This window comes from Pimephales promelas, chromosome 12 (assembly GCF_988280905.1).
Source record: "Pimephales promelas chromosome 12, fPimPro1.hap1.1, whole genome shotgun sequence".
NCBI lineage: Eukaryota > Metazoa > Chordata > Actinopteri > Cypriniformes > Leuciscidae > Pimephales > Pimephales promelas.
The window spans coordinates 34,419,071-34,435,601 of record NC_142780.1 but is presented as its reverse complement, the minus strand read 5'-3'; the positions used below and the strand labels follow the sequence as shown (position 1 = coordinate 34,435,601).

General features: G+C 37.0%; 1 protein-coding gene across 1 annotated transcript in view; it reads left to right on the top strand.

Annotated features, from left to right (window-relative positions):
- The window catches only part of iglon5 (IgLON family member 5), a 203,212-nt gene that overhangs the window by 176,128 nt on the left and 10,553 nt on the right, over positions 1-16,531 (top strand). Inside the window, exons 4-7 of the mRNA XM_039688819.2 lie at positions 5-124; positions 7,527-7,658; positions 9,571-9,691; positions 9,791-9,942. Coding sequence (XP_039544753.2) covers positions 5-124; positions 7,527-7,658; positions 9,571-9,691; positions 9,791-9,942 — 525 coding nt within the window. The remainder of the gene's footprint in view (positions 1-4; positions 125-7,526; positions 7,659-9,570; positions 9,692-9,790; positions 9,943-16,531) is intronic.

Genomic DNA, 16,531 nt, shown 5'->3' with positions numbered 1-16,531 from the left:
GCAGTGCCGGCCCGGATAGTGAACATCTCGCAGGATAAGTCGGTGAATGAAGGCGATGACGTGAACCTCTTTTGCCTGGCGGTCGGCAAACCAGAGCCCACTGTGACCTGGAAGGACTTCAGATGTGAGTATTTCTGGTCAAGGTCAAGTTCACCCAAAAAAGAAAAATCTGTCATTATTTACTCACCATAAAGTTCTTCTAAACCGGTATGATTTTCTATCTTCTGCTGAACTCAAAAGACGATATTTTGAAGAATATCAGTAACCGAGCAGTTGATGGACCCCATTGACATCCAAAGTATTTGTTCCATAGTCAATTGTTTAGTTACCAACCTTCTTAAAATTATCGTCTTTTGTGTTAAGAAGAAAGAAAATCATACCGGTTTGGCACAACTTTTGAATTATCATTTTTGGGTGATCTGTCCCTTAAAAGGAATAGTTCACTTTAAAAAAAAAAAACTTTTGCTGATAATTTACTCACCCCCATGTCATCCAAGATGTCCATGTCTTTCTTTCTTCAGTCGAAAAGAAATTAAAGTTTTTGATGAAAACATTCCAGGATTTTCTCCATATAATGGACTTCAATGGGGTCCAAATGGTTCAAGGACAAAATGAGAGTTTCAGTGCAAACTGTTCAAAGGGCTTTAAACGACACCAGACGATGAATAAGGGTCTTATCTAGGACCCTTCGAGTCATGACTCGAAAAAAGATTTGTTCATTTTGATGAACGAGTTAGAACAGGAGAGTCATGAACGCGCATCATAAAACAGAGCAAGGCGAGAATTTGTGCTTCTAAAACTTAAACTTTGTTATTTATTTTTGAAATGACCGCTCATTTCGCTTGATAAGACCCTTATTCATCGTTTGGTGTCGTTTAAAGCCATTTGAAGCTGCACTGAAACTCTCATTTGGACCTTGAACCGTTTGGACCCCATTGACGTCCATTATATGGAGAAAATCCTGGAATGTTTTGATTTTTTTTCGACTGAAGAAAGAAAGACATGGACATTTTGGATGACATGTGGGTGAGTAAATTATCAGCAAAAGTTTTTTTTAAAGTGAACTACTCCTTTAAGCGCATTGCATTGTGGGATACTGTTTACTCGGCTTATGTCTGAACATATTATTTTTGTGGATATATGTGTAATTGTCTTGAAATTATATTTTTTATTGGTCCTTAAAATGCTACAAATATGGACATTCTACATAAAAATTTTGCTTGTCAATTTTGTAGCAAGTATATTTCCACATTTTTTTCAATCCAACAATATTATTTTAAAACCAAAGTGTGTTCTTGTTGTGCACTACACATTTTGACTAATGTTGCATAAAATATGCACGCAGTATACCTCGGAAATACTGAAGCGGCATGCCATTATGAATGTAGTCTTAGTGATTTTCAGCTCAGATTTCATTATAGATAATTACAGCCACAACCAGGGTGATAATTGTCAACATGTGCCATCATCCTCTTTGTCACCATTATCGCTCTGCCACAATATTAATAATTATGGTTATCATTAACACGCTATTTATATCTTTCAATACCGTTGATATTAGCTGCATTCATTTGGAGTGGCCGTGATGAAACGCATTACAGGACCTGCATTTTTGTTGAATCTTTTCACGATATGATTACAGGACATGGTAGGGATCACCATTTACCGTCATTTATGTTCCAACTGAGTCTCAAGAGTCGCTCTGCCTGTAAACGAAGCAGATTCAGTGAATAGACCAGCTGAGCTCATACTAAACCCCTAGTGTGTTTACACACTGAAGTGATCCGGTCACAAATGGTCAGAAGTCTCAAATCCGTCCAGTTATGAATCATCAAGTGGAGGGTCTTTGATTTCATGTCTATGTTAGTCTTGAGAACATGCATGTTTCATATTTTTACTCCAAAATAAAATTCAGTTACATTTATGCATTCGCCAGACAAAAATAACAGTGCATTTGGGATACCGATTTTATCATTGGGAATCATACCCATGACCTTGGCATTGCTAGCATCATCTTTTATCAGTTACAGACACATTAAAGAAAATGTCAATGTTACTTCTCATTACAGTATTGCAAAATCTATACCATAATATATTGGGATAGTTCACTTTAAAAATTAATTTTTTATATGTTTTAGCTTACCTCAAGGGCATCCAAGATGCAGGTGTCTTTGTTTCCGCAGTAGTTTCAATTTTGATATTTTTAGGTCAAACAGTCATATAATGGAGGTCTATGGTCACCACCTCAAAGAGCATGCACAGAGAAGTCCAAATTAAACATGATTTAATGACTAAGTACACATTGATGGCCTAAGACACGAAACGAGCGGTTTGTGTGAGAAAACGAATTGTATTTATATCATTTTTACCTTTTGTGCGCCTGCGCCCTCAGATCACTTGGACGTGGCTGCAGTTACAAAAGGTAAAAACGATATAAATACTGTTCGTTTTCTCACACAAACCGCTCGTTTCGTGTCTTAGGCCATTAATGTGTACTTGGTCATTAAATCATGTTTAATTTGGACTTCTCTGTGCATGCTCTTTGAGGTGGTGACCATAGACCTCCATTATATGACGGTTTGATCTAAAAATCAAAATTGAAACTACTGTGGAAACAAAGACACCTACATCTTGGATGCCCTTGAGGTAAGCTAAAACATACCAAAAATTAATTTCAAAGTGAACTATCCCTTTAAATGTAATATGATTGTATCACTCAATTGGTTTAAAATATTAAATATTCTAAAATTGGGAATGTATTTTTTTTTTTAAAAACGTATCATATTATTTTATATTGCATTTATATATATTTTTCCCCATCGCATCAGCAAAAATTACCACATATACCGTTATCAAGATATGAAATTACTCCTACTCTGCATAAAATGGGAGTCACAGCTCCTGTGGTGCTTGTCTGCAGATCTCTCGGTCTGTGCTTTTCCCCACTCAGCACTTCCTCCACACCTCATAACCCACCGGCACGGCAGGAATAAAGAGAGGGGCGGAAAGCGCCACAGAAAGAGCCACATTGTTATTCAGTGCGAGTCACTGCGGTGGAGCTATTGGTTGCCAGCAGCAGGGCGAGAAATTGGGCGTGTAGATTAGGCCAGAGAAACAGAAAGCCATCTGGACCTGTACATCACACTGTAGGCAAGCAGACAGGACGCGATGACATCACAATCACTGACAGAAGACACGCCCACTCTGTCGAAACACTGTAACCAGGAGCTTACATCGCACACGGATTGAAGCCAACAAGGTCGGTTTCATTCATTAGACTGACCACCCACACACAATCTGTCCAGTACATTTGATCTAGCTGTACACCACAGTGTTTAACGAGTGCAAGCTAAATTATAAAATCACTCATGAAATTGTGAAGGGCGACATAGTGATTAGCATACACTCTTAAAGTCCACATGAAACAGTCAGAAACCAAGAAGTGGGAGAACTTGCAAAATACAGTAATATATTGTTGATTTATATATATAATATATATATATTATATTATTATATATACAGTAAATATTGTTGGTTTAACTTAAAAAAGTAAGTAACCTGGTTGCCTTAATTTTGAGTTCATTGAACTGGAAAAAGTAAGTTAATACAATGAAGGAGATTAATTTAATCATCAGAAACTCAAAATTATATGTTATCTGAACTAAATAAATTATTTAAGTTGATTTGACAAAAGAAAAATTGTTGTGATTACTACACTGTAAAAAAATATTGTTGGTTTAACTTCAAAAAGTAAGTAACCTGGGTTGCCTTAAAATTTTAAGTTGATTGAACTGAAAAAGGGAGTTAATACAATGAAGGAGATTAATTTAATCATCAGAAACTCAAAATAATAAGTTATCTCAACTAAATAAATTATTATAAAGTAATTATTGAAAATATTTTTACTTATTTTCCTCACTGTATATCACAGTGTGGTTATTTTTGCTGAACAGTCAATGGGAACATTTTTTTTTATAAATGCAATAATAATGCAATTTATAAATGCAATAATATATTAAATAATATACTTTTTTATTTTTGACATCATTTGCAGCATGCAAACAGAAAAAAAATGATTCTGAAATGATTTCTGAAAAAGGTTTCTGAAATGATTACAGTAAGGTACGGTATTATTACATACGGCAGCGTGAGACATATTTTAGTTTTTTTATTTGTATTATTATTTAACATGGATCCAGATCCAGTAGGAATCCCTGTTTGATTCCATCTAGCCGTTTAAATGTGATTTTAAAGCTGATTTTGTCGTTTCGCTGACATTTTCCAGCTGTAGCTTGGGCAAAAATGCGTCAGGCCGCATGGGAATGTGCATATCACAGCTCTGAGAAATAAATACAAATAGCGTCTCAGCTCGAAGTGTGTGAGACATACTAGTTTTTTTTTACCTGTAAACCCTTTTTTGTCAAGATAAGATTCTTTTTTCCTCCCCAGCGGGTTGAAAGAGGTGCTCAGACGACCTGAAGAAGATCTCACAGGGGAACCTTATTTATTACGCTAAAGGAATGAGTGAATAACGTTGTTGTAAACCCCAGCGTGTGCTCAGTCGGGTGGCATCGGCAGCTGCAAATAATCCTCTCCAGTTCAGTAGCTGTGCTAATAATCCCCCGGAATAATCTTCAATTAGAAAAGGTGCCGAATTTGTGGCATAAAGTCCCAGTGGTTGTGAATTAATAGGTGTGCGGTCGCCTTTGTGTTTGGCTGAAGCCATGAGACTACTAAGACGTGGATTATTCTGGTTGACACCGAGATTTTTGTGTGGCGTTCTGCAGTCTGACTGTTGTAGTTGAAAAAGAACAAAGCATGCCTGCACGTATCCGTTCTCGCTGTCATTGTTGTACTAATAACATCCACTTTCATCACACAGAGGCAAATCCACAGTGCTCCTGTAACTAAAGATGAACTGTTGTCGTCTGTTTCGTCTCGTTCAAGGGAAAGAAGTGCCTTAGAGATGTGAGAAAGTCTTTTTGTAGTTCACAATGGCCGGTAAATAAAGCTCAGTGATGCATTACCTAACACACGTTCTGTGATGTTTATCTGAGGGCGACGCAGACACGAGTTTCTTATCGAAGCCTTTCAGTTTATTCCACGGACCGTTTGTCACTCGCCTCCTCCTCTCGTTGCTCTTGTTAAATAAATACATTTCATTTTGTTGAAATTAATTTTAATCAAGGTGAAGTGTGCCATTTCTGCTCCACTAGAAGCACCAAACAGAATTGCAAACATAACTAGAAAAGAAAAGGTGTGAAGGTTCTATAAGGTCTGTGGAGTTTGAAGAATTGAGATATGGTTGTAATCTTGTGTGCAGTTGATAGTTGTTAAAGGTGCTGTATGTAATTTTATTTTCACTGTACTATTGCATAAATACCACCATACTACAAAAAACATCTGTTTGCAGGTATTTCAGTAGCACCTCATTGCAGTACATGAGATCCAGGGGGTGGAGTTGGATCCAGATCTAAGGGGTGGAAATGGGTAGGATTAGGGGTGGGGTTAGGGTCAAGGGGTGGAGATGGGTAGGATTAGGGGTGGGGTTAGGGTCAGGGGGTGGAGATGGGTAGGATTAGGGGTGGGGTTAGGTATAGGGGTGGAGATGGGTAGGATTAAGGCTGGGGTTAGGGATCAGGGGCGGAGATGGTTAGGATTAGGGGTGGGGTTTGGGATCAGGGGGTGGAGATGGGTAGGATTAGGGGTGGGGTTTGGGATCAGGGGGCGGAGATGGGTAGGATTAGGGGTGGGGTTAGGGATCAGGGGCGGAGATGGTTAGGATTAGGGGTGGGGTTTGGGATCAGGGGGCGGAGATGGGTAGGATTAGGGGTGGGGTTTGGGATCAGGGGGCGGAGATGGGTAGGATTAGGGGTGGGGTTAGGGATCGGGGGTGGAGATATGTAGGATTGGGGTGGGGTTTTGGATCAGGGGTGGAGATGGGTAGGATTAGGGATCTCATGGGCGGAGATGGGAGGCTTAGGGGTGGGGTTAGGGATCTCATGGGCGGAGATGGGTAAGATTAGGGGTGGGGTTAGGGATCAGGGGGTGGAGATGGGTAGGATTAGGGGTGGGGTTTTGGATCAGGGGTGGAGATGGGTAGGATTAGGGATCTCATGGGCGGAGATGGGAGGGTTAGGGGTGGGGTTAGGGATCTCGTGGGCGGAGATGGGTAGAATTAGGGGTGGGGTTAGGGATCAGGGGTGGAGATATGTAGGATTAGGGGTGGGGTTAGCGATCAGGGGGCAGAGATGGGTAGGTTTAGGGGTGGGGTTAGGGATCAGGGGGCGGAGATGGGTAGGATTAGGGGTGGGGTTAGCGATCAGGGGGCAGAGATGGGTAGGTTTAGGGGTGGGGTTAGCGATCAGGGGGCAGAGATGGGTAGGTTTAGGGGTGGGGTTAGGGATCTCATGGGCGGAGATGGGTAGGATTAGGGGTGGGGTTAGGGATCAGGGGTGGAGATATGTAGGATTAGGGGTGGGGTTAGGGATCAGTGGGCAGAGATGGGTAGGTTTAGGGGTGGGGTTAGCGATCAGGGGGCAGAGATGGGTAGGTTTAGGGGTGGGGTTAGGGATCTCATGGGCGGAGATGGGTAGGATTAGGGGTGGGGTTAGGGATCAGGGGTGGAGATATGTAGGATTAGGGGTGGGGTTAGCGATCAGGGGGCAGAGATGGGTAGGATTAGGGGTGGGGTTAGGGATCAGGGGTGGAGATATGTAGGATTAGGGGTGGGGTTAGCGATCAGGGGGCAGAGATGGGTAGGATTAGGGGTGGGGTTAGGGATAGGGGGCGGAGATGGGTAGGATTAGGGGTGGGGTTAGGGATAGGGGGCGGAGATGGGTAGGATTAGGGGTGGGGTTATGGATCAGACAGTTGATGGATTCCATTGACTTCCATAGTAGATAAAAAAAATACTATGGATGTCTATGGGGTCCATCTATTCCTTTAAAGTATTGTGAGAGTATAGTAGCGATCTGAATTGTATGCTTTTGTATGTATGAACAATTAAGGCTTCTGGACACATCTGAAGCTGATCACTTTTTTGAGTCAATTGGCCCAATACTTACATAGGGGGATGAAACATGTCTTGTATGTGTTGAAACAAAATGTGACATTTTGTAAGCTTGCCTCATCTCCACAGCAAACCCTGTTCACCTTGAACACTGTTGAAATAAACTTGTAGTGGTTGGGTGAAATGGTTAAATCGTTTAGTCATTTTAGAGAACGTAGAGTAGTGGTTAAAGAGCCGGGTTCATATCTGTGAATTCCCATCTTACCATTGCACTCCAGCGCAAGACATTAAACAGCTGGTTTCTCCAGGAGAACCGTCCCTTGTGGTCCGCCGACCGAGAGAAAGTCGTTCTCCCTCCTCCATGTCCTCTAGCCTTTCTTTGTTTAATATGACAGTGCGGAACAATGACCCCAGTGCGCCTGCTTTTAAAACACACTCCCAATTACACTCACGTATGACATTGTGTGCCATGGTGGCGTGTATTCAATCACCTTCTCATCTTTTGTCTTCACAGACGGTCTCATGAGCGAGGGCGAATTCTTGGAAATCACAGAAATCAAGCGGCATCAAGCGGAGGATTTTGAATGCATCACCAACAACGGTGTGGCGCCGCCAGACACACGCCGAGTCAAGGTCACAGTCAACTGTAAGTCGAGTCGTCAGAAACACACATTACATCCTAATGAGATTGTTGAGACTGTTCCAGAACACTCTGTGATGCTGTAATGGAAACATAAATTGAATTGCTGTCAGGCTGTAGAATTAAGCTCTATCTTTTCATCATCTCTTCTCATCTCCATGGGGTTGTAAAGAACTTGAGTAAAAATACTTCATTACTTAGTGTCATTAGCACTGGTTGTTCAGACCTCCGATCTGAAAAAGCCTCAAGACTCAAGTGGGAGTATAGAGAGTGTAGAAAACAACCAATAAACATATGGATCTACAACACACTCATTATACAGAATGAGCGGAGAAACAATGTATTTCACTCCAAAATATTTGTATTGGTTTTCAGTGAAGGTACTGAATAGGTCATCCTAAAAAACAGAAGAGCATAAAAGAGCATGCCCACCCTCCCATTTCTAATAACTCAAAAGAGGAAAAAATACAATAAATAAAATAAAATAATGTTTCTTTTTTATTTTATATATATATATATATATATATATTTTTTTTTAACAGGTATATATTTTTTTTTTTAACAGGTGAAAATTATGTATCTATGTATAATTATCATGTATAATTATGTATATTTTTTAGGTTTTTTTCTTTTTTTTATTGTTATTTTTAACATTAAAATGAGTTATGTTGATGGTTCCCCAGTGGCTAGAAATTTCAATCGGTGTAAACTGAGCTTTGGCTTTCTTTATTTTTCTCTATACTGTAACCAGATGGTGCTAATTTTCTTCAAAAAATATTTTTTTTTCTAAAGACCTAGACTCTATATTAAACTAAAATACTGCATTAATAAATTTGAAAAAAAAAATATATATAGTGATATATATATATATATATATATATATATATATATATATATATATATATATATATATGTATATAGTGATGTGAATAAGTTTGGACACCCATGCTAAAGTTGCCTAAAAAATCATCTTTTGGATATTGATCTTAATGCCTTAATTAGAAAAATGAGGAAAACTCCAACCTTTAAGGACACAAATTTTCTTTGTGAATGAATAATGTGTCATAAATAAATTTTCCTCATTTTTTTAAATTAAGACATTAAGATCAATATCCAAAAGATTATTTTTTTATTCCTCTTTTTAGGCAACTTTAGCATGGGTGTCCAAACTCATCACTGTATATATGAAGAGTTCAGATGCAAAAGCCTCTAAATGCCATTTGAAATTTTCTTCTTTAATGATGATTTTTATCAAGCTTGTATATTTTAGTTCAGTGATTTCACTTAAATGGCAATGATAATTACCTATTAATTGTTATTTAAGTGAAATTACTGAACTTAAATATACAAGTTTGATAAAAATCATCATTAAAGAAGAAAATTTCAAATGGCATTTAGAGGCTTTTGCATCTGAACTCTTCATATATATATATATAGAATATATATATATATATATATATTGTCCATGGCAAAAATAGACCATAAATATTGCATAAATATTAATAAATTCAATCAAATTGTCTCAAAATACTAAATTAAAAAGAATAAATATTATAGAACAAAAATAAATTGCATTGGTTTTTACTGGGATGGAGGAAGTTTCATTTTTAGGCCTCTGGTCACTTCTGACCGGGAAGGCCCAGGACGTGACTCCTAAACGAAGACCATCAGAGGGTTAAGACGGATAGGCCAAGGTTATAGTAAAAGCAATGACTTTACGAACTCTGGCCGCCAAATCAGGCCGAGGTGAGACCCCAAATAGGGCTATAAATGAGACCAGCTAACTTGATGTATTTTAAAAATATAACCCAATGACAAAAATCTCATGATTAGAGACTACTAACAAATATCGTGAACAAATCAAATAGGTTTTGATCAATTATTCTTTGCATTATAACTTTGAGCTGTTGGTCTTTAGATCCACCGACAATTACAGATGTAAAGAACATGCCTGCCCAGCTGGGGAAAACTGCGATTCTGCGCTGTGAAGCTATGGCGGTTCCTACCGCGTCCTTTGAATGGTACCGGGATGACCGAAGGTAAGCGAACGTTAACAAAGCGAGAGAAAGAGACACTGTGAACCATGGGAAGCAGCACGTGACTCTAAAGTGTGATCTTTCTTATTACTTCTTTCTCAGGCCGGTAGAAAATGATAACACGCTGAAGATTAAAAACGAGAAAACACGTTCCCTGCTGCTCTTCACCAACGTCACAGAAAAACACTTTGGCAACTACACCTGTTTCGCCTCCAACCGCCTCGGGGCTTCCAATGCCAGCATGTTACTCTTCAGTGAGTACGCTATTGCAGACACACTCGCACTCAAACATTCGCAAATCTACAAAGGCATAAAGTCAAGGATAAATAAACACCCTGCAGGAAGTGACTTTCCACTGTACGAAATAAACAAATGTACAATTCTCGCTCCCCGAGGCTAGTTTTCACTCGGAGCTCCTCCGATGTGTCCGTTGATGGTGCTTGAAAGCAAATGGTCTGGTACTGTAACTCAGCAAAGTGCATCATTTTCACCCTTTTTAATAATGCATAACTTGAACAAACTCCTGCTACAGCGTTAAGCATCTAAAAGGGTTTGTGACACTACAGCACAATTCCCATGCACAAGCTCGGAAGTGATTTTGATTGGGAATAACTGACTTTCATTTCTTTTTCTCTTTTTTACTTATTGATTAAGCTCGTTTAGCACCAATACGTCAAAAACAATGTGCCTTAGGTGTGGGATAAGTGTCTCTATTCTATTTGAAAGGCTCCTTCAATAGGTTTACATGCATCCAAGGTCAATAAACACTTTAATTTTCTCATAATATACATTGCAGCAACAACTCACAGTTTCAAAGACGGTTCGATAAAGCATCTGGTCTGTCTAAACTCTTCCTTTCCGAGAGCCTGCTCTGCTCTGATTGGTCAGATGGCCTAGTCTGTCGTGATCGAGGTGAAGGTCTGGATCGAGGTGTATATAATAAAGGTTGTGAAATAATTGCCTAATATTGACTCTACTTTGGTGCTGCACAGATTTTGCACAATGCTAAAAAAGAAATATAGATGAATAATTAAAGGAGTAGTTCACTTTAAAAAAAAAAAAAACTTTTGCTGATAATTTACTCACCCCCATGTCATCCAAGATATCCATGTCATTCTTTCTTCAGTCGAAAAGAAATTAAATTCCAGGATTTTCTCTATATAATGGACTTCAATGGGGTCCAAACGGTCCAAATGAGAGTTTCAGTGCAGCTTCAAAGGGCTTTAAACGACACCAGACGATGAATAGGGGCCTTCCAGTCATGACTCAAAAAAAGATTCGTTCATTTTGAGTTTGAACAGGAGAGTCACGAACGCGCATCACAGAACAGAGCAAGACGAGCATTTGTGCTTATAAAACTTACATTTTTTTAATTTATTTTTTAAATGACCGCTCGTTTCGCTAGATAAGACCCTTATTCATCGTCTGGTGTCGTTTAAAGCCCTTTGAAGCTGCACTGAAACTCTCATTTGGACCTTGAACCGTTTGGACCCCATTGAAGTCCATTATATGGAGAAAAATCCTGGAACGTTTTCATCAAAAACCTTAATTTCTTTTCGACTGAAGAAAGAAAGACATGGACATCTTGGATGACATGGGGGTGAGTAAATTATCAGCAAATCTTTTTTTTTTTTAAAGTGAACTACTCCTTTAATAACGAATGTGCATGCATGTGCACTCCCAAACAAGCCCAATAATTGAAGGAGACGCGCTGAATGAAAATGCACAAAACAATCACTTTAGATGGCTCTTTTGGAAGAAAAGAAATGCAGCTGTTGCTGAATAAACAAAGCAGCTGCGCTCATTTCTGTTTCTAAACAGCATTTAAATATTTCAAACAGCCAAACAAGCCCCCTAGCAAACTCTATATTGTGACCTCTGTGATTGTGAAACCACCCTTGTTTACAGCAGGGGTCAGAAACCAAACTCCCTTTAGCATGTCTGAGTTTCAGCTGATATTTTCTTTAGATATTTTTAGTGAGATTTGCAGTAAACAGCGTCTTCTCGACCAAAACTTCCAGTCTCAGTGTTTGCAGGTTCAGCAGAAAGTAAGACTGGAATTGCTGACGACTCATTTCAGGCAGTTCAAAATCGATCCTTTCTTTTAGGAGACAATAACTCCATTTATCTGCACTTTGATTTTTGAAACTTTGCAGACCTTTTACATTCACAAACATCTGTATTACACACAGCATGCAAGGGAATATCCGAAAAACCACAATAGCACTTTAACATTGTCATGCTACTACACTCTTAGAAAAGGTTCTATATAGAACCTTAAAAGGTTCTATCAGCGCTACATATTTGGAACCCCTAAAAGGTTCTATACAGAATCCATGTTAAGGCTTTAGGGTTCTTTGTAACCAGGAAAAAGGTTCTATATGGAACCTTTTGGGTTCATTCATTATCATTTGTTTTGTCCTTTCCGGATTAAATATTTCATATTATTGACAAACATCAATACCCTAAAATGTATTTATAAATGCATGTGAATGATCTCAAAATTCAAGATGAATGTATATATTTATATCATTTTAAAGTTAATCAATATCACAAAAAGAGTGCCATTTCAGTTTTTCTTCTCTTGATTAAAATGTGATATTAAGTTACTACAACAGTTTAATAAACAATAATTTACTTACAACTACAAAATGTTGCAGAATAATGTAATATATGAACGAATAATAGCCTATAAAGAACCTTTCTTTCTTGTCATTATAGAACCGTTTTTAGCATAAAAGGTTCTTTGGAGTTGAGTAAAGAACCCTATGCTTCATATATTCCCTTTTTTCTGAGAGCGTACCACAGAGAATTGTGGGAAATGTAGTTTTTTCACACATAAAGGCCAGTTTTATCTCACTAAATTGCACAACCAACACGTTTAAATGAACTATGAATGATTCTAACAAAACTTTGTTAAAGTTTGTTGTGCCCGAAGTGTTTGTTAACTGAATTAAATTTTGTTTTGTCCACTGCAGAACATCAGTGTCTTGTGTAATAGAGGATTCCTATAAAGCATGCACTGTTGTGGAAAATGTGCTTTGAGCGTTTACCGAAAGCTTTCGTTGTCTGACTGTAAATAGTTCCTGTCTTATACTGTAGCTCTGCTTTATTGAAGACAAACCTCAGGGATTTTTAAAAACCCAGGGCTGAATGAAACAACAAGGACACAGTAACAAATCAGATCAACTCTAGAGATTTCCTTGTACTGGTGAATTTTTCTCAGCAGTTTTCTACATTATATATATATATATATATATATATATATATATATATATATATATATATATATATATATATATATATATTCTTTTTTTTATAGACAGGGAGACTATTTGGTTAGTGCACTAGAAGCTGAAAAAGGGAAAAGAAAGAAATGATATTGTCCATTTGCATTGGTTGTTTTGCTTTTGAACTCCCATTATTCTCTATGGTGATTCTCATTACTGTAACACAATGCTTTTTCTATTTAAATGAGCATGAGTTGAAGAGAGAATAACAAATACTACCACTATGATAGTATTGGTTTTCTGATTTTTTTTGTTGGATGTTCTGGTATTTCCAGGCAGACCTGCTGAAAACCATCAAACAAAACTAGCTTTAGCTGACAAGCAAACCCCATTAGTCTGTTTTGTTTTGTCATTATTGCAGGTGATAAAAAAACAAGAAAGGTTAAGAGTTACGCTTCTGTCTGCAGGCATAGGAAACAAACATAAAAAACAACTGGTTGTGAATATTTCATTCATTTACCCTCAGCATACAAAGATGCTTAATTCACAGCAGCGGTTGACTGTTAGCTCCTGATTCCTCTTACATACTTAATGAGGAAATGTTTTCAAACGGTAATGTAAATTTATAGCTAAATGTACTGCACAGAACATAAGCAACCAATTAGCGAGGCAAGTGTGTCGGTTCTGCCATTGCAATTATTGCAGAAATTATTATCATTAGTGTTTCACGTTTTCCGTTCATACTTATTCCTCATTACTTTGTTAAAGGGATACTCCACTTTTTTTTTTTTTTTTGGAAATAGGCTCATTTTACCACTCCCCCAGAGTTAAACAGTTGGGTTTTACCATTTTCGAATCCATTCAGCTGGTTTTCTGATATTTAGAAGAATATCAGTAACCAGACATTTTCTGGTCTCATTGACTTCCATAGTAGGAAAAAAAATATACTATGGAAGTCAATGAGACCAGAAACTGTCTGCTTACTGATATTCTTCTAAATATAAAAAAATTGTCTGAATACATTCGAAAATGGTAAAACCCAACTGTTTAACTATGGGGGAGTGGTAAAATGAGCCTATTTCAAAAAAAAAAGTGGAGTATCCCTTTAAATCTGCTTTATGAAATGCTAAAATGCTATAACTGAACAAATCTTTCTCTGTTCTCCCTGAAACATACTTTATCATTTCACAAATTTCAGCAAGTAGCCACTAGCCAGTGAGTTGCTTAATTGTTGAATTAAAATATTTAAGTTCCTCCTATTTGAGAAAGGCTTTTAAAGGCTCCTGATATCCATCTCTACACTGTAAAAAATAAACCGTAAATTTTACGGTAAAAAAACGACAGCTGTGGTTGCCAGAACTTTACTGTTAAAAATACAGTAGGAACGTTAATAGTTTTACAGACTTAACTTAAAATTTACAGTAATAAGCCGTATTTTATTTTCTGATAAAATGTTGATTTACCAACTTATTGATATCTGTTTTAGACCATATAAAGAAGCTGCACAGTGTCATTCACACAAACATTAAACACCATCATGGTAACACACATGAAATTAAAAAATGCAATAAACATTAATTTAACAACATTAAATGGAACATAAAACCCTAATGTACATAACTGATTAGAAAAAAACGATAAAACTATGAGGAACTATAGTTATTTCAACAAAAATACATCAAATGTGAAGTGTCACACAGGGAATTGTGGGAATGTCAATTTACGGTTTTTCACTGTAAATTATACAACGATTTGTTCTTTTTCACTTTCAAAAACGGTAAATTTACTGTAAAATTATATCACAGTTATTTACCGTATAAAGTACGGAAACTTTCTGTTAACCAAATAACAGTTTTGTACTGTAGCATTTTTACAGTCTTTTACTGTTAAAATCACGGTTATTTTTTACAGTGTAGGTTCTGGTGATGAATGATGTCTCAGCTCTTTCTGAGAAGCAGCAGCTTCACTCGATTTCAGGGTCACACTCTTTCTAGCCCTAAAGGACGACCTATGAAGGCGCTGTTAAACACAAAAACAAAAGCAGACCCAAGTTAACTCCTGTACGTAATAACATGGCATCAGAGTTTGACCGTGGTCTGGACCCAGCAGGCGCAGATCTCTCTGAGGCAGAGGAGGAGGAGGAACAGGTCACGGCAATGCCTTGGGATGGAGCCAAAACATTGTTGCATTGAGTGATTGAGAAAGATCTTTTTTGTTCCAATGTTGGTTTTCACGCACGGCTGCGTCTGATTTTGGCATAAACTCTCAAACTTCCCGTGTTTTTTTTTTTTTTTTTTTGCAAAGCTATTGGGGCTATGTGTTATATTTTCTGCCTTTTCTTTCCAACCTTCTTGTTCATTCTCCGGCCCATTATGTCTCCTCTCCTCTGGTTTGTTCCCGCTCTGTTGTGTCCTGTTACCCAGAAGTCATCAGCAGATTCTCTCTCTCCATTCTTCACATTTCAGTCCCCAGTGAGTGATTCCTGTTCTGTTCGTGCCGTTTCCCCCTCATGCTTTACCATTGTAAGCAAGTCCTCCATCTCTCCCTCCACCGCCTCATTCTGTCTCCCATTATCTCCGCAAGTTTTTTCCGTGATGAGTCTCCTGTCGTCAGTTACATACGTCTCCTCTCCACATCAGCGTCTTGCTTTGACTCTCACTTTTCCAACCTTTATCTTCATCTTTAAAAGAATATCCATCTCCGTCTGTTTTAGGAATAATAATCTGGAAATCCTGCAATTATTTATTCATCCTAACGTCGTTCCAAACTCGTATACTGTAATACATTTCTTTAATTTATGTATCTGTAATGAATCTGGAGTGCTGTTAAAAATAAGCCATATATACAACCCTATTGTTTATTCTAAATATATATATATATATATATATATATATTAGGGCTGTCAAACGATTAATCGCATCCAAAATAAAAGTTTGTGTTTACATAATATATGTGGGTGCACTGTATATAATTATTTTAAATATATAAATACACACATGCTTGTATATATTTAAGAATATATATATACTGTATATACTGTATATAGATTTATATATAATTTATATTATATATAAATATGTATATATAAATAATATTTTTTCTTAAATATACATGCATGTGTATATATATATATATATATATATATATATATACAAAATAATTATATACAGTGCACCCACATATATTATGTAAACACAAACTTTTATTTTGGATGCGATTAATCACGATTAATCATTTGACAGCCCTAATTTAATTATATATATATATATATATATATATATATATATATATATATATATATATATATATATGTAATTGACTTTTATTGATTTTATTGTATTTTATTTGTTGTGTTTAATTTTTTTTTTTTTTGTGTGTAAATATTTGAAATTTTAAGTTTAAGTTTATTTTAGTAATTAACAAATTATTAATTAATACAAATATTGCTGGGCAACAATTAATCGCGATTAATCACATCCAAAATAAAAGTTTGTGTTTACATAAAATATGTATGCATAATTATTTTGTATATATAAATTCACACTCATGCATGTATATAATATATTTGCATGTACACTCTAAAAAATGCTGGGTTGTTTTAACCCAATTTTGG